Source organism: Herpailurus yagouaroundi, unplaced genomic scaffold (genome assembly GCF_014898765.1).
Source record: "Herpailurus yagouaroundi ecotype Mexico unplaced genomic scaffold, PumYag 210, whole genome shotgun sequence".
Taxonomy (NCBI): Eukaryota; Metazoa; Chordata; class Mammalia; order Carnivora; family Felidae; genus Herpailurus; species Herpailurus yagouaroundi.
This window is the reverse complement of record NW_024412441.1, coordinates 18,485,162-18,503,443: the sequence shown is the minus strand read 5'-3', so window position 1 is coordinate 18,503,443 and position 18,282 is coordinate 18,485,162. Positions and strand designations below refer to the sequence as shown.

The 18,282-nt window shown below is 47.9% G+C and overlaps 1 protein-coding gene across 18 annotated transcripts in view; it reads right to left on the bottom strand.

Moving 5' to 3' along the window:
• INPP4A (inositol polyphosphate-4-phosphatase type I A) overlaps positions 1-18,282 on the bottom strand; it is a 152,454-nt gene that overhangs the window by 72,114 nt on the left and 62,058 nt on the right. For 16 of the 18 annotated variants that reach the window (XM_040453980.1, XM_040453971.1, XM_040453979.1 and 13 more), the window contains exons 2-4: positions 5,550-5,620; positions 4,495-4,703; positions 3,901-3,945 (exon numbers count right to left, since the gene is read on the bottom strand). In XM_040453980.1, coding sequence (XP_040309914.1) covers positions 3,901-3,945; positions 4,495-4,600 — 151 coding nt within the window. In that variant the 5' untranslated portion in view covers positions 4,601-4,703; positions 5,550-5,620. Of the gene's footprint in view, positions 1-2,536; positions 2,669-3,900; positions 3,946-4,494; positions 4,724-5,549; positions 5,621-18,282 lie in introns of those variants that run through there. The other 2 variants (XM_040453966.1, XM_040453984.1) reach the window with 2 other exon arrangements.

Sequence of the window (18,282 nt, the reverse complement as noted above, 5' to 3'; positions counted from 1 at the left end):
TCCTTCCTTCCTTCCTTCCTTCCTTCCTTCCTTCCTTCCTTCCTTCCTTCCATGTTTATTTATTTTGAGAGACAGTGCCCATGCTACCAGCACAGAGCCAAACGTGTGGCTCAAACCCACAAACCACGAGATCATGACCTGAGTGGAAATCAACAGACACTTAACTGACCGAGCCACCCACATAGCCACCCAGATATGTTAAGTGATTTTTACCACAATTAAAAAAAAAAAAAAAAAAAAAAGGTAGGGTGCCTGGGCGGCTCAGTCAGTTAAGCATCCAACTCTTTCTGGATTTCGGCTCAGATCATGATCTCACCATTTGTGGGAGCACGGAGCGTGGAGCCTGCTTGGCATATTTTCTTTCTCTCTTTCTCTCTCAAAAAAAAAAAAAAATTGCTTGACATAAAATTCACCCTCATCTTTTTAAGCTATTTCTTCCCCCAAGTATGTAATTCAAATGACAATAGTACTGTCCTTGATTTGCCAAATTCAGAAATATCTTGGTTTCTGTTATAGGGGTGAGGATTTTTACCTCAAATCCATTGACTCTCATTCTCTCTCTACACTCAATCAGTTTAACTTGAGATTTTTTTTTGTTAAATCCATGTTCTGCATTAATAAAGCTAAGAGAATATTATTCATTATGAGCCAACTGGGATTTCCTTCACTTCTCTCCTGTGCTGGGCCCTGTTTTCTGGATCCCATGTCTTCTTTTTTCTCAATTTATTCCCTCTTTTGGGTAAAACACATCCTCCACTGATTTCCAGAGAAAGGATGTGGGAGAAGTTTATTTGAGAGTCTGCAAAGCTGAAATATATTTCTTTCTACCCTCACATTTGACTGATAGTCTGCTTGAGAATTCCGGGTCAGAAATATTTTCCCACTCACGTTAAAGGTGCTGCTCCCCCGTCCTCAAGTTTCCAGTGCCACTGAGAATCCCCTCCACACTAGTTTGACCCCTGATCCTTGGATATGCTTAGATATGACCCGTTTTGTTCTCCACCACACCGCACCCCCCCCCCCGCCCCACCTCTCTGGAAGTTTTGGGATCTTCATTTTATTCCCAGTGCTTGGAAACTTTCCCAGGATGTGCCTTGTTATGGGTTTTTTCCAATCATTATGCTGGGCCTTAGCAGGCATTTTTAACCTAGAACCACACTCTTCAGTTATGAGAGACTTCTTGTATTATTTCTCGTTAATTCCCTCCCTTCTATTCTTTTCTATTCTCTCCCGTAAATGTTAGGCCTCCTGAATTTGCTAATTTCCCATTTGAATTTCTCTCCCATTTTCTATTTTGCTTTAAAATGTTTACTTTTTGGGATAATTCCTTGAATATCTTTGAATGTTTATTGAATCTTAAAGTTTTCTTTAAATCATATTTTAACTTTCTAAGGTTGCCCTTGTTCTTCAATTTTTTTTCTTTACAATGTCCTGTTTTATTTTATGGGTATCCCATATTCTCTTGAGGGTATAAATTATAATTCTTTGATGTTTTCTTCTACTTTCTTCAATATCTGTATTTCTTCCAGGTTCTATTTTTTCTTGCTTCCTCTTCCATGTGTGGGCCTTCCATAAAGTCCTTCAAACTTTAACCATTCTTGCCTTTTGTTTCAAATCAACTTTGCGGTATAATTTATATATAAAATGTGCCTATTTTAAGTGGAGAGCTCAATGAGTTTGGATAAGCATAGACATCTATATAACCACCACAGTCAAGATACAGTACATTTCCATCACCCCAAAGAGTTCCCAGTCCCCTTTCCAGGCAGCCCTCACCAGCACTCCTGGACAACCAATCATTGATCTGTCTTCTATCACTGTGGATTGGTCTTCCTGAGTTACACACAAACATAATCCTATAGCATACAGCCTTTTGAGTATGGCTTCTTTCATTCTGCACAAGGCTTTTGAGATTCATCTATGTGTGTATCAGTCCTTCATTCCTTTTCCTTGCTGAGTGGTGTTCCATTGTATGGATGTATCATAGTTAATTCTGCTGATGGATATGTGGGTTGTTTCCAGTGTTAGCTATTATGGATAAAGCTGAAATCAGCATGCATGTACCAATCTTTATATGCACAAAAGAATGTCCATTTGTCTTTAAGAATAAGGTATCAAAAAGCTGAGTATGAGAGTGAGCTGAGTGGCTGGCCAGCCTACTTTTGGTTGGGGTCCAGAAAACTGGCATCTGTCTCTTTGCGGGGAGTGGGAGTTTCCTTTTTCCAGAGTGAAAGCCTCCTGCCTGGAGGAATAAGCCTGGTAGAAGTAGGATAAGAGGAAGAAGGTTGGAGAGGGCGAGGTAGGGGTTGTTATTCAGTAGACTTCTGGACCTTCACCATGCTTTCCTCCGTGCTAATGGACCTCAGCCCAGAGCCTCTCTGCCTCCCAAGTTTCTCATGAGAATAACCACCAGTCAGTCCCTGCAGGGCTGCGTGTGGTGGGAACCTGAACCTCCAACTCTTCCTTATACAAGCTTTCCAATAAGCCCTTGCTTTTGTCTCTGAGCTCCCCAGTATCTCTCGGACAAATCCAGCACCTTCACAGACATGCAGGTGTGACCACGTTCCTCTCCGCCTGTTCCCTCCTCCTCACAGGTTACAGTCTGGGGGTTCCAAAGATGTCTCACTGCACAGAGTGTTTCTGTTGCTTATTCTTCCTGATGTCTGTGCTGATTTAGGATAAGGGGGTGGAGATAAGTTCACTGTTCCCTTGTGAAAGTGGAAGTCCTTGGGTTAGTATTATAATTTGTGAAGAGCAATAAAGCTCTAGGTTGGGGGCAGGCAGGTGTGGGAATCCCAGCAGGGTTAAAGACTGCTTCCCCTACCCTCCTGTTCCCAGTTCACAATGCAGGACTCACTCTCACTGCAGAACTAGCCACTAAGTCAGGGTTGGGAAACCCTCTGAACTTGTTTAAGGATATTCAATCTGAAATGGCGATGTTTTCAAAGTTTAGTATTAATTTGATAATAATGCCCTTACATTTTTATGGAGTTTGCCACTAGTCAAAGACATTTGTCTGATTTTACTCTGTTTTAACCATCATGATCTTCTTTATCTCTCAAACGGTAACACCCCTTATTATAGCACATGAGAAAACTGGTCAGGCAAGGTCAAGGCCATGTGGTTAGTGTGTGGCACAGTCCAGACTAGAATCCAGGTCATCTGGCTCTCGAGGAGGTATTTCCTTTATGTCCCACTACCTCCCGGACACCGTTGCCAGGCCAGGGGCCAATGCTGAGCACTGCCCAGGGGACAAGGGAAGGGGAGAAGGACACAGGAGTGTGTCAGGCTATGAAGGAGAACCATCTGTGGGTGACCCCACCACACTGTCCGATCTTCTGGGTAAGCCACAGTAATACCTTACTTCCCTGATCCCAGAGCCAGCACATACTACTAGAGTTTTTTAGGATAATCTTAGGGCATTCAGGACAGTTTTTAGGACATTCTGATGCTGCCCAAGAGGGAAAGCACTAGGTATCATTGCCTCCACCCACAGAGTAGGGAACCAAGGGCCAGATGGCTAAAATCAACCGCACAGGGCTGTATGGTTAGGACTGGCAATGCCCGCCCCGAGCCAGCTTTCCCACCCCGAGCCAGCTTTCCCACCTCGTGGGTACATCCCTAGGAAGGCTGTCCTCGCAGCTCTGGGGGGCTCACCTCCCGCCCCTGCCCTCCCCCCACCCCCACTGCCAGCCTGGAGGGAACATGTGCTGAGGAGGCTGAAATCTGCAGGCTCCAGGCTCCCTCCACCCACAGGACATTCACACCTGCCCGGTGGCTTCATCTTAGAGACACTTCAGTAGCAGCAAGTGCTCTGACACAAATCTGAGCCAGGGTCGTGTTTCTGTTTTCAAGCAACGTATATTGCAAAGCAAACGAAAAATGCAAAAAGATACCTACCTAAGCTGAATTCTAAAATGGGCTCATCTGGATCTTGGATATTTCCTGAATAAAAAGGAAATGATGGGGAAAAAATCATGCTCAATAAACTTTTCCTTGCATTTAGATTTTATTCAAAAGAGTCAACATTCTACATTTTCCCCCCTCAGAAACTATTATATGAGATAGGTTTTTCATTTTCTAAACATTTCACTTCTGAGATTCCTAAGAAGTCTCCAACTCCAAGATCAAACCCCCCTCCTCTTAAGCTCTGCAAAGCCACAACAAGGAGGGCTTTGATCATGGCCTGGGCACTTGCCAGACAGACACTGTGGACATTCCCATATCATCTACTGGCAAATGAGCCCTGGAGGTGCCCACTCAAGCTGGAAAACTGACGGCGGTCCAATTCCAATGGAAGCGGTTCCCAGGAAGAGGGCTGACTTCCCCCTCCCTTACGCCCTGATTCAACAAAAGGTTGCCCTCCAGCCACCTGGAGTGGGCAGTCACTGGGGGCTCATTCTGGCTGTCCACAGGGTACCCCAGGAGGCAGGCATACAGGGTATGTGCCATGACCTTGCACCAGGAACCTGGCGCAGGCCCTGTGAGACTCACCTGCCAGAGAGAGGCCCAACATGTCAGCTGCCACATCAATGGTAGAAGCCCGCTGCATCGCACGGGCCCTGGCACCATGGCGAGGGCTGTGCTCTCTTGCTGTCATGATGTCATTGGTGATGATGTGTTTCCTGTTCCTGGGTCAGACCACACCTGATTCCCCGGGACGCGCTGTCACCAAGCCCTAATCCCCTAAGGTGGCAGTAGTCCTGAGAAAAAGGCACCGACACTGGTAAGAAACATAGGGATGGTGACTGAGTGACTGTGCTCTCATGGACAGAATAAATGCCTCACACAGGCAAGGGAGGAGCCAGGGGTGGAGAGTCTGATGACCTAGGCCCCTTCGAGTGCTTCCCCTGCACTCCCCAATACTCACACACCAACACATATGCTCATGGGATCCCATAAGGAAATCATGTTCTCTTCAACAAAGACATACCACTGTAACTGTTGGTTTAGATACAATCATGAAAGATGGCTTCTGAAATGTTCTTGTTTTACTATGCTTTTCTGTTGACAAGTCTCATAGAATCTTTAACATAAAACCAATTCACCTCTGTCAGAAGGATAGGAGATGCATGAAGGGTCTGCCACCCACTGGCATGGTGAAACCCTGGAGAGACAAAGGCACATGTCTCCAACCTGCTCTCTTTCTTCCCACAGCTACAGGAACTTCACAGGTCTCCTGGTCTTAGAAAACATGTGCATGTAATCTATACTTAACTAAAGTGGATAGTGCTGTGCTATGGATATGGAAACTTCTGGGCAAAGTGCCACCACAGGCTGAATCAGAGGGATACTCCGGCATGGCACAGAACATACATTTGCTCTAAGAAGTGGGTTAAGCAGTAAGAAGTGAGTTTCACGTTTTTCCAGCCCATGTATATGCTACAATTCCTGTTGTCTCCAGAAGGAACCAACCTCTCTTGTTTAAAACACCTCTCTCAAAGCTCTCCATGTATCCAGACACTCTTGTCTTCTCAAAGTATGTCAACACCTGTGTACCTGAAGGCCTGTGTTCTCGCTCTTGAGTTAATATTCAGCCAGCAACTTACTGGACATGTTTGTTCTTGGGCCAGTTGAGACACGTGGCATTTCTTCATAGAAGCACGTCCAAATCCATCATCTAAAAATGGAAAATTATTAACTTAACAAGTGGCCAAACATGAAGTTCTCGAGAGTGCATATTATGATGCTTATGTTATAATCTTAATGCCTAGAGATATGGGGAAGCCAAGAGTTACTACATGTTCCTGTGAGCTCCACACAACAATCTAACTTTTTGGCTCAAAAGCAAAGGTCTTGCTCAAGCCCAAAAGAATGAGAAACAGAAATGCACATTCCTATCCCCATCCAGGGGTGATCCAGGGGAACATGGACCAGCCCTAAAGCACCCACTGTGTGGCTGAGGGAAAATGCAGAGATAAGAATCTGAGTCTTCCAGTAGTCCTGCTCACAAATGTCAGGTCAAGGGAGAAGTTGCTGGGCCCCTCTGAGACTTTGGTTTCTGGTGTCTACAATGAGGCTAGTAGTACCCATCTCACAGGGCTGCAGCGGGAGCCAAATGTGCAAAAACGGAAGAGGACTCTGCCCTGCTATGGCTGCCTGGCCCTTGGGTGCCTTTCTGTGGAGTAGAGAACAAGCCAGGCTCCAAGTCAGTCCCGGGGGCCCAGCACATGAGCTATCTGAAAGGGCCAACATCTGGGGTATAGATGACAAGCAGTGTGCTTGGCACTCAGGCAAACTCAGTTTCCCTTGAAGACTGGGCTCCTCCTACCCCTCCCACTGGAGCACCTGGGGACCTTTAGTCCGGGCATCTCGGCAGACACGGCAATGGCTCAGGTGGGGAGTCACAGTAAAAGTCTCCAAGGGGAAGACTGACGAGTTTGCTGACATCAAGAGGCATACAAAGTCAAAATATGGAATGAAAATGATAAAGACAGGGAAAGTACTTGCAGTACTAATATCTATAGTTTATAGTAATGCTTGTTCAAATTAACAACAACAAAAAACCTCACTAAGAATGCAAGTGGCAAAGGTATGAATACATAGAAGAGGAATACACACGGTAAACGTTTTGGAGAAGTGACCAAACTCATTCATAATAATTTTTTTTAATGTTTATTTACTTTGGGAGAAAGAGAGAGAGAGAGGCGCAGACACAGAATCCAAAGCAGGCTCCAGGGTCTGAGCTGTCAGCACAGAGCCCAAAGCGGGGCTTGAACCCAGAGAGCAAGAGATCATGACCTGAGCCAAAGTCAGAGGCCCAACCGACACCCAGGCACCCCCTCATTCGTAATAATTAAAGCAACGCTAAATATTCCTATATTCACCTAAAATTGTCTTCCAAAAGAGGTTTGTCTCTTCTCATGAGAATATGCTTTGTTGGCAGACCTAGGGGAAACTCTGTAAGGCTCTTCTATATTGCTGATAACATTTTAAAGTCGTACAAGCATTTCAGAAAGCAATGTGAAATTATTTACCAATATATTTATAAACAAAAACAAAATTCTTGCCAACAGTCCGAAGACGCTTATTGTAGCATTACTTATAATGACAAACACTGGAACCAATCAAAATGCCCAGCTACAAATACATTGTGGAACACCTATAAGATGCATTACTATATGGCTGTTAAAATGATCATGACAAAGTTCATGAACATATGAAAATTTCTTTAACTTCATTAGTCATCAGGAAAACACTAATTATAGACATGAGATACCTCTGCACACTCATTAGAATAGCTAAAATGGAAAAAAAAAGACAATACCGAGTATCGGTGACGATGTGATATAAATGGAACCCTGATACACTGCTAGCAGAGGGTAAAATGGTGCAGCCGTGCTGTAAAACTGTCAGTGTCTACTCAAACTGAACATATACCTACATCGTGACCTAGTATGTAACTCAGAGTGGAATTGCTAAGAGAAATGCATATTTATGTTCACCAAAAAAAAAAAAAAGGTAGAACATTTAGAGCATAATATTCATAATAGTCAAACACTAGCAACAACTCAAGTGTCCATCAGCTATAGAATAAACAAAACAATACAGATGCTTTTAGAAACGATGTCAAGGGGGAAAGCCAGTCAGACGAAAAGCATAACTAGGCAATTCTATTTCTATAAAGTTCAAGCACAGGCCAAATGAGTCTGTGGTATTAGAAGTCAAGACAGTGGTATCTTTGAGGGGCAAGTACTGACTGGGGAGGGCATGTGGGGCATGAGAAGGCTTGTGGTCTCTTGTTTTGGGTGCTGGTTCTACGAATTTACTGTGTGAAAATTCATTGAGCTGTACATGAATGATTCTTCTACTTCAATAAAGAGTTTATTTTAATGACTATAATAAAGACAACATAGCATGAAAAAATGTTTATGTCAGCTCTGCAACATGCGTGCTTTTAATGAAATATTCTACCCGTGCTCTGGTCACAGCCATTTAAAAAGACAAGACACAGACGGAGACCACGTGGAGAAGAGGGTGTGGGACCACAGGGAGCTGGTCCCTTTCTTAGCTTAAGGTCATCCTCTTGCATCACTGAAAGTTGCACCCCATGCTGGCCAGAGGCAAAGGTGGCACCCTGGGTGTGAAGCAGCTTCAGGAAGGAGCTCTTCTTTCTTGAACTTCTTCCCAGTGTATCTCCAGCATTCCACTGCCCTGCCTGGATGCCCTGCTCAGCTTGTAGTGAGGCTGCAGTCACCCCCCTTCACGTGGGACAGTACAGATATGCTTCCTGACAGAAGGCAACAACTGGACCCTGACAACCTGCCAGCCCTCCCCTCCCCCTCCCTTATCCCCTTCCTCTTGCCCTTGCAAGGCCCCTTCACCTAAGGAGGGTGGGGGATATTACAGGCATCATGGGGTCCTGGGGATAGAAATTCTAAAAGGGGAACATCTACAGACTAATTTTACACTTGATAGGGTTCACAGACCAGAGAAGTTTTGAGTCAAGAGGGCCTCAGAAGCCACTTCATGGTTATTTGGGGCATTTAATTAGGATCTGCAATTTAAGTCATCAAGACACAGAACACAGAGCTGATCTGCACAGCTGAACTCGATTTTCCTTATTAGTCTCATTAATTTAAAGTAATTCGCCAAGGATTCTTATATTCCCAAGGTCCCTGGCTTTCCTCCTGGCCCCATTTGAAGACCGGAGCTCATTAGGAAGAAAAACTGCACTAACATCAAAGAGGATGGATAGTGCGTGGGAGTTGTTCCAGGGACTGGAATTTTTTTTCTTGGGGGCAAGAAGAAAGAGAGAAGCAATAACTCATGAAACTGCCTCGTCTCCTCACTCTGTGAGAGACGTGTCACCCTTTCTGACAAGAGGACACAGGTCATCAACTCAACAGCAAACCCAATAATGTCCCTTCCACCAGGGGGGCAGGAGAATGGTGGTAGAGGGAGCATAAGCAAGACAGGAGGCTTGTGGTGGTTCATACAGGTCCATGGGATTTGTGACCAATGGCAGTGACTGTCACAAGCTTCTCAGGAAGCCAGTCTAAGGTCTGCCTGCCTTCCTCCTCCACAGAACAAGGGCTCCCAGGCCTGGAAAGGGTTCTGGTGGCCCCTCTAGGCCTCAGTAACCTCTCGGGGCTGCAGAGCTGGAGCTGAGTAGGGAGGACTGGCCACAAAACTCCATTTTCATCTGTCTTATATGATGGGGGTTCTTCTGAGAACAGTCTTAAAAAGGACTTCTATGGATGACATCACAGAAGTCCAGACGAAGTAACTTTCTCAAGGTCACACAGAGCTAAAGGATGAACTATCAGAATCAACCCAAGGCAAAAGCCCAAATACAAGTAGGGGCGCTCTCCCTGCCCAGCCCACTCTATTGCTGTCACTGTGGGCAGGAAATAGGCTTCTAGCAAACCTTCTCCAGGCCTCTGCTCTCCAAACACAGGCAGCACAGGAGAGAAAGTCAGATGAAAGGCTTGCGTGAGAGCATGAATCAGCAGCCCCTGGGGAGGAGGCTACTTCAGGAGGCAGAAAGAGGCAGAGTTTTCTCTCAAAACCCCTAATCCAGGACAGCCACAATCACTGATCAATGAGGTGTCACACTGCTCACTGGCAAATCACTACTAATAACAACCTGAGAGCGACAGCTGCCGCCTTCCGCACAAAGCCCCTCAGGCAGACAGTGCCCAGCAGCCGACGACCTTGCCTCAGTCTCCCTAACACAGCTAACCAGTCTGTACCTCAAGATAACGTACTTCCTGGTGTGACCATGGGATGAGCAGTGGGGTACCCTGTGTCTCATGAATGCCAGACTTAAACTCTTGGTTTCTTCCATATCATCCTGGGTACCTCATTCAAGCCTAAACACAGACCACGGGCCTAATGAACCCCTACTGAGTAAACAAACTGTCAGCTTCTGTGGCAGACTGGCCCTGCTCACCAGGTACATTCATCCCAGGTACACTGACAGGTGACCCTCTTCAGCACCCTTCCAGTTTGGTGCAGCTATGTGAGAGTGCAGAGGGATGCACACCAGCTGAGATAAGGGTGAGAAAGCTGCTCATGGGATTCTCCAAGTCTCCCTTCCCCCCCGATTCCCAGCTGGATGCAGGGGGATTGAGTGAATAATTCCAAGGCCCCAGGGTAAGGGAGTGACTCTGTGGAAAGAAACTAGGTCCCTGAGACCGGGAAAAGCAGAGGCCCTGCCTCCCACCGACGATCTACACTGAGCTTACCCTGAGTAAGACCCTTGGTTGTGTGAAGCCACGGAGATTTGGGAGGTGGTTGTTACAACAGCTAACATTAGTTACTGTGACTAAAGTATGGCACATACCAGGCACCCAAGAAATGGTTATGATGAAAACAGAACTCAAAGCCACCAGTTAACACTTACCACACAATGCTTTGTCCTCTAAATGAGGTATGCCCAGTTCATGAGCAAAGAGCCCACAGGTGGCTGGGAGACTACCACAGGGGTCAAAAAATGAAAGCACAGAGAAGTAAAAAACCCACTTTAGCAGATAATCAACGAGGCAAGGCTTTTTTGTCCCCTCTCTAATTGCAAGTCAGGCGTAGGGCATGCTGATAGCTCTCCTGCCCTCCCCCACCCCCAATATCACCTGGCTAGCCCTGGACTTCATCATCCCAAACACACACTATGATGGAAGCTGGCATTAATGTTGAGAAAGCAAGTTCTCTGATATGACCCTAGAGCTGCTAATCCAACCAGGAGAGAAAAAGAGACCCATCTCTCCCACTGGACACCCAAGATCAGCCTATTCCCAACAGTCCTCTGGAGCCAACTGGGAATTAAGGCTACCCAGGGCTCTATCCAGAGCTGGTCTACATCCAACAGGGCCTTGGAGCCCTTGGGGCTTCAGGACCACTAATTCCTTCAATTCCAGAAAATAAGAGAATGACAACAGCATGGGTGCAAATACCACAACATGGGCATAAACCTCAGGTGGGCACAGGGTAGGTGGGGTGCAGATGCCCATGACAAAAACTGAATGGGCCAGAGCCATGGTGGCTATGGTAACAGGCATGGGCAAGGCCAACACAAAGGAATAGGAGCAGTGTCTCCAGAACAGACAAGGGCAAGGATGACCAGCGAGTTGGAGGCCCCCCTCCAGGGAAAAGGCAGCACTGGTGTGTACAGGCTCAGTGCACCTAGTGTCAAAACAGCTCATATTCTGCCTCCAGGTTTCCAACCAGGTCAGTCACCAGCAAGGGAAGATTCAGCATATGAGCAAGGACCAGGAAGGCCTGGCTTCCAGAACAGCAGCCAATGGAAGCAGAAAATTCCTCTGGCTTATATTTGGAATGAATGAATGAATGAATGAATGAATGTGTGCCTCTATATGACATCCCAGAAATTTAAGTGCAATGAATCAAGTTTCGGTGCACAGAAAATTACAGAATGGTTGTCAACCGAGGAATGGGCCACTGGGGTAGGGAGACATACTAAAGACTTAAATAACACAAACTTGAGCAGGCTGCCTAGAAAGGCTGAAAAAGAGGGTGTTGAATGGTGGAGACAAAGACCAGGTGATGTAGGGGTTGTAGGTAGGGGGTTCAGGTGGGATGAGCCATTGTAAGCACAGCAGAGGGACAGGGTCTGGGAGGCAGGGGCAGGAGGCAGGGGCAGGCCAAGCTGGAACTTAGCAGTAAGGGTTCCTTGATTTTAATTTGCCCATTTAGGGGACTTCTTAACCCACTGAATGTTCCACCCCCTCTGTGCCCCTCCCCACCCTAAAACGCAAGAGAATCATGGAAGCTAGCAGATCTTTCATCTTTTTCTCTTTCAAACAAGTTGCCTAGGAAAGATCTTAATCTTTTAAACAAAGTCAAATATGCCTCCTTACCATAAAAAGCAAGGAATGCTGCCTGCCTCCAAGACTCAGGTATTAACAGGGCAGGAAATGCCAGACACCCCAGGCACAAAGACAAGGGTAGAGGGCAGGGAGCCTTAGTCTCTTCCCTCCTGTGCTCTGGCCCCAAACCCAGCAGGCCCCCCGACACCCTGGTCCACAGAGGGCTCTCAACACCTTCCCTCCTGTGTCCTAGACCCTTGGATCAAACTGCAGAGGCCGTGAGCTGGGTGCAAGAGGCTGGGCACTTGATCAATTAGGGTCACTCCTCTCCAGGGGGCTGGGCAAGAGCTACTGAGCTTCCCTAAGCCTCAGTTTCACAATCTGCAAAACAGCAGTAACAACACCCACCTCACCAGGACACGCTGAGGAGCAAGCACATACACAGAGACATGTAAAACACCCACACAGAGCCTGTGCAGAGACTCGAATCAGATAGAAGAGTTTCTCTCCTTGGCTCTACCTAACCTCTCATGTGTCTAGTCCTGAGCTGCAGTTTTACTGGGGCCATCTATGAGCCTGGAAGGCCTTTCCTTCCCTACAGCTAAGTCTACCAACATTTTTACCCAACTCTCCAGCCATCTGAACTTCAACCAGAACTCTTCACTCAGGTCCATGGCACTCTGCCCGTGCTTCAGTTTATAGTGACTGTGTTTTCTAAACCCAACATTTAGGCCCAAAGGTTGCTATTGGGGAGGGACAGGTGAATGGAGCACCATTCTGGTAGGCAGTCAGCCACTGGGAGCGAGGTCACCTGCACAAGGCACTTTCTATGGGCCTCAGTTTTTTCATTTGTAAAATGAGGAGACTGCCAGGTGTAAGGAATCCATGGTCCGAGCCCACCCCAGACCCCCAGGGAAGAGAAGTGGCTGCTCTGTGCCCCCGAGGCTGGACATCCATTAGGATCCTGTTCTGAGAGGCAGCAACCACAGCCTTCCTACTATGGAGGCCTGCTTCCTCCTTCCTCTTCTGGGCCAAGGACCCAGCTCTCTCCTACTTCTCACTCCCCACGCTACACAGGGCCTTGGACCCAGGAGAGGGGTTCACTGTGAGTATATCTCCTACATGAAGAAGACCGTCAAACCAGCGAGTATGCTGCAAGAGCTGTCCAGGGCAGCCAGCGATGAAATGCAGGCAACAAACGCCTCGGAAAGTGAGGCACAGAGAAGAAGGTTTGCGCTGCAGCTGGTGTATCTTCTCACCTGCAGACACAAACAACCCCACCCAGGGCCCCACTGGGCCTGCACTCCGCAATCTTTTATCTGTAGCTTCCCACTTCCCCAATCCCTGTTCTCTGCTGGTGACACTGAACAGGCAGCAGTGGCCATGGGTTCACCCCAGCTAATTAACTAGCCTGCCTCATCCACTTAATGAATATGGTAGCTGATATAACACAATGCCTTAACCCAGATTCAAAAGCACATCTCCGACTCCAACAGGAACAGTCACCGTGCATATTCCCCTAAACAACAGCAGGGGCTAGAGCCCAGGAGCAGGACAAGCCCAGACTGTTCCAGCTCCCCTCCAGCCCTCCAGTTTTCCCACCTCAGTCAATGGCAGCTCCATCTTTCCACTTGCCCCAGCCAAGAAACAAAGTCAGTGCAGACTCCTGAACAACACTCTCACAGCCCACACCCAATGCATGGGTGATCCTCCCGCTCTATCCAGACTTCAGCCTGCCTCAGCACCCCTGCCCCACTGCCCTGGCTTCTCTGACAGTCACTCTGCAGCCCCCAGTCTGTCTTTACACAGCACTGGTGAGGCCGTGAACCCTTCCACCAGCATCTTCATCTGGCTCCCACCTGGCTTCCCTGCTGTTGAGATCTCCCTGGCTGCCCACCCTCCTTGAGGCTGCGCTTCCGTGGAAGACATTGGAGGGCAGTTCCCTCACCCCTGGTATGTCCTTCCTAAAAACCAGCCTCTCCAGGAGGTCTTTGGGACAGCCTGGTTTAAGTTTAAAACTGACTTGTGGCTCATCTATAAGCCATGATCTTTGGGGGATTTTCCGTAGGAACTAGCCTGAAAATAAATCACCCTGCAAAAGTGTTTAGAAGTGCTTGTGCTGAGCAACACGGGTGCAAACCTGGGTCTGGGGGCTCACATCAGGGAGATGAGAGAGACATGTTAACAATAACCAAGTGCTGGGTGGGGGCAGCGGCAGGAGCAGCGGTGGGATGGGGGGGGGGGGGGGAGTGCCGCTGGCTGTCTCTGCTGTACCGAACCCTCCACACCCCACACTTCTTAAGCCCCTTTTCTTAAGCATCTACTTTCTTTGCTTCTACATCTCATGCTATTTCTTCTCTATAAACTGACAATCTCTTCAACAACAGTGAGGGTCTCTCACGGACTAGGCCTTAGGGATACAAACATGAACACGTGGACTTGGTCAGCAAATGCACAACAGGAATTGCAACAAAAACATGAATGGGGGACAATCTGAGGGCCACAATGGTGCCGGTGAAACCTCTTCCCAGACCTTCCTTTGCGTGAAGGGCTGGCCTGCTGCTCCCCACCCCTCCCTTTCCTGGCAGGGGTGCCTCATGTGCTAGAAGTATGGAGGCTCTTTCTCAGTGAGAATCAACCCAGTGTTGATTGAATCCTCTCACTCCCAAGCACCAGCCTTCACGTGTCACTTGACTGCCACAGAGGCTTACCAGAGTAGCACAAGCAAAGATAGTGGGCGCACTGCACTAAGCAAAGCACTGTAGTCCATTGTTAAGAGCTGCCTCTTTATTACCGGAGACAATGCATGCCAGTATCAGTGCCTTCTTCTCTCTCCTAGAAATGTCACGGTATTGACAAGTCTCATGTCTTGCTCCATTGTCAACTCGGCCACTCGAAGCCCTCACATAATTAACTCAAAGTTCGCCTATATGTTTGCCAGGAAGGCCTCTCAGGAGTGCCAGAGAAATTTCCAAATAGGTGTGTAAAAGGACTGGATCCAGTATCTATCAACAATCACTGTCAGTGTAGACATGCAGTTCCCGGAGGACCAACAGCCAAAGAGATGAGGGCAACAGCTTCCCTGTGACCTGTGGGTCAGCTTATCTCCACATGAGGCTCCATAAAGGACCTATCAGCCAATGAAGGCAGGTGTCATCTCAGACCCAGATGCCCCTGCCCCCAAGGCACTTACTCAGAGCCTGGTTCCAGAAGATGCAGCTAAAAGAGAACTCTCTGGCTCCTGGAGGGCTGGGTGTGCCCCATTCACTGCCTGAGACTGTTCTTTCTCTTCCCTTTTCTTTTTCTACCCAAACCCAAGGCTGTAGGTCTGGCCTGGTGCCTACTTCCACCCCTCCCCCAACCAGAGCTGGCCACCTGGAAGCTGGGCCCTGACTTCTTTCAGCCAACAGGGCAGATGCCACCCCCAGACTCTGCTTCTCTCCCCTCTCTCCTTTGGGAGGGGGTCGGTCCTTTCAGCCAAGGGGATGTGGGAGTGAGTGTGACCACGCTGCTCAAGGCTCCTCAGTATCACAGAGCAAAGAGGGTGTGCCTTCCCAGGGGCGGTGGCTTACACCCTAGCTACAGCAACTCCCTTTCCCTTGCCCTGACAGTGTTTCCATTCCATCCCCCCAGTCCTTGGGGTTCAGTGAAGAGGCTATCATGGGGAAGGAAGGTTCTGGGTACTCCTGCTATCATGGCCAAAACACCATACTTACCAGCTGGGACGCTTGTACTGCAGCCTGGAAAACCCAATTCAGATGAGTTCAAGCAGAGAGGCATTTGTCATAAAGGTTCAGGGTTGACTTATAAAACTTGAACGGAAATATGGCTGAGCTGGCCCAAAGACCCCAATGTCAGCAGCACAGACAACTCTTCTCGGCTCTCCTCTGCTAACCCATGCCATTCTCCTCCTCCCTGCAAATGAACCTATTCTCACGGTGGTGTCAAGGCAGCTGACAGCCCCCCAACTCTACTCTACAGGTCTAGCCACTGAAGGGGTCAAATGCATGCACTCTCTCCCAGTCTCCACTCCGGCTCACTCTGGGGAAGGCAATCCAAGGATCTAGCTTGTCCAGGTATCCCTGGGCTGGAGGCTGGGGTCACAATGTAGCATGAGTGCTCCTATGAGACCCAGTAAGTTTGGCGGGAGAGAACCCCACAAAGGGGGGTGGGGGAGGGTGGAGAGAACCCTTACAACTCATCACAACTTTTAGGAACCAAATGGAGAGGCCCTATAGCAAGTGTTCCTCAACCTTTAAAAAGTCAAAGGGGCACATGGGTGGCTCAGTTGGTTGAGCGTCTGACTTCAGCTCAGGTCATGATCTCACGGTTCGTGAGTCTGAGCCCCATGTCAGGCTCTGTGCTGACAGCTCAGAGCCTGGAGGCTGCTTCGAATTCTGTGACTCCCTCTCTCTCTGTTCCTCCCCTGCTCACACACTCCCTCTCTCTCTCTCAAAAATAAACATTAAAAAAAAAAAAAAAAACAAAAAAAACCCCCAGTGTTTTTTTTTTTTGTTGCTGTTTTTTTTTTTAACATTTTTATTTTTGAAAGACAGAAAGAGACAGAGCCTGAGCAGGGGGAGGCGAAGAGAGAGAGGAAGACACAGAATCCGAAGCAGGCTCCAGGCTCTGAGCTGTCAGCATACAGCCCGACATGGGGCTGGAACTCATGAACAGCAAGATCATGACCTGAGCCAAAGTAGGACGCTTAACCTACTGAGCCACCTAGGTGCCCCCAAAGAACTCCCACTGTTAAGTAAATATTTTTTTATATTGTTTAAAATAGAGAACATAAACATAAAATTGGGTATAAACTCTTTCTTCTTAGAGCTCTTCAACTACTATAAAACCAAAAGAGATCTATTAATTATCTACAGCAAGACCTCCACAAAAATGAACTCACATTTATATTAATGTAACGTGGCAGATGGGGACAACGCACAGAAACCATTACACAAACATAACCCTGACTGACTCCAGAAGGCCTCTCTTGCCACACTCTCCACTCCACCCTTGCCTGGACTGAGTCAGAAATGCACGCAAAGGCCACTCAGTCCACCCAGCAGCCATGTGGTCATAATAACAGACACTGTTCTCCAGAAACATGAGTTGCAGAGCAGGGCAGAGGAGCGGAGATGTGGTGACACTTCCCTGGACTGTGAGCAAGGACTCTCTGGGTCCTGGACAGCAGGACATGTTGTTTTGCTCTTGTGCATGACATCAAGAGAGTTACGGGGAAAAAAAAGTACAAAACACAGCTTGATGGCTCGCTGTGTAAAAATGCAAGACTGAAGAAGCTGGTCACCTTCTTTGAGTCTCCACAGTGGAGAGCTCCCGCTATGGGCCACGGAAGGTGGCCAACAAGATGGTGGCTGCAACACTTCCCTGTGTGAAGAGAGAGCACCGTCTGTCTTCCCTCCTTTCAGTCGGTTCACAGCGTTATGCTCCTCCAGGGCTTAGTCAGTATCTGCTGCCTACTGGAGTTTCTCATCATGTGGGAGAAGGTCACGAGAGGAGACCAAGAACTGCTCAGTCCAAGATGCCTTCTGGCTGCTCACCTGCCTCATCTGGCATCCAAGGAAAGAAACACCTTGTCCAGAGATTCAGGTAGAAAAGCTCACAGGCAGAGGTGTGAGCAAGAGCAACAATTCCACTACCAAGTTCCTCCCATGCCCCCTGGTTCCCGCAGTCCTCACACCTCACTGCCAAGGGGGCTGTCTGAAAGATGGGAGCCGGCAGATGACTGACTGAGCGGGGCTTCTTCAAGGTCATGAGCCCCAGAGCAAAGTCAGGACTAAAGTCAGCCCTTGCTCCTCCTGCATTCTTTCCAACACTTGAAACAGCACGCAGGGCACACTAATTCAAACTCCAACCAGATGCAGGTAAAAGGCACAGTCTTTTCCCTTGGCAAGTTCCTCATTTTTTTTTTTTTTTAACATTTATTTATTTTTGGGACAGAGAGAGACAGAGCATGAACGGGGGAGGGGCAGAGAGAGAGGGAGACACAGAATCGGAAACAGGCTCCAGGCTCCGAGCCATCAGCCCAGAGCCCGGAGCGGGGCTCGAACTCACGGACCGCGAGATCGTGACCTGGCTGAAGTCGGATGCTTAACCGACTGCGCCACCCAGGCGCCCCGGCAAGTTCCTCATTTTTAAGCACTTTCACACATATATTATTTTATAATGTTTCCTAGAACATTACTTTCTTCCCTCCATCCCTTTTCAGGACCCAGGACCCTGGAAGAAAACACTTCAGATCCAAGACATGCTAACCAATCTTTCCCTTTCCGTCCCCACCCACAGTCTTTACAAGGCCCTCTGGTCACAGTCTCTCCTCCAGCCTTCATGTTAAGCAACACAACAGACCAGAGAGGAAATGGACCTTCCTAGAGAAGGCAAAAGAGAGAACTTCAGGATGTGGGTGACTTCTTTTTTTGCATCATTCATGTTTGATTTCCTTTTCGAAGCTGAAATTAAGCTCCTTGGGAGAAAAATAGTGTCAATATTTTGTCAA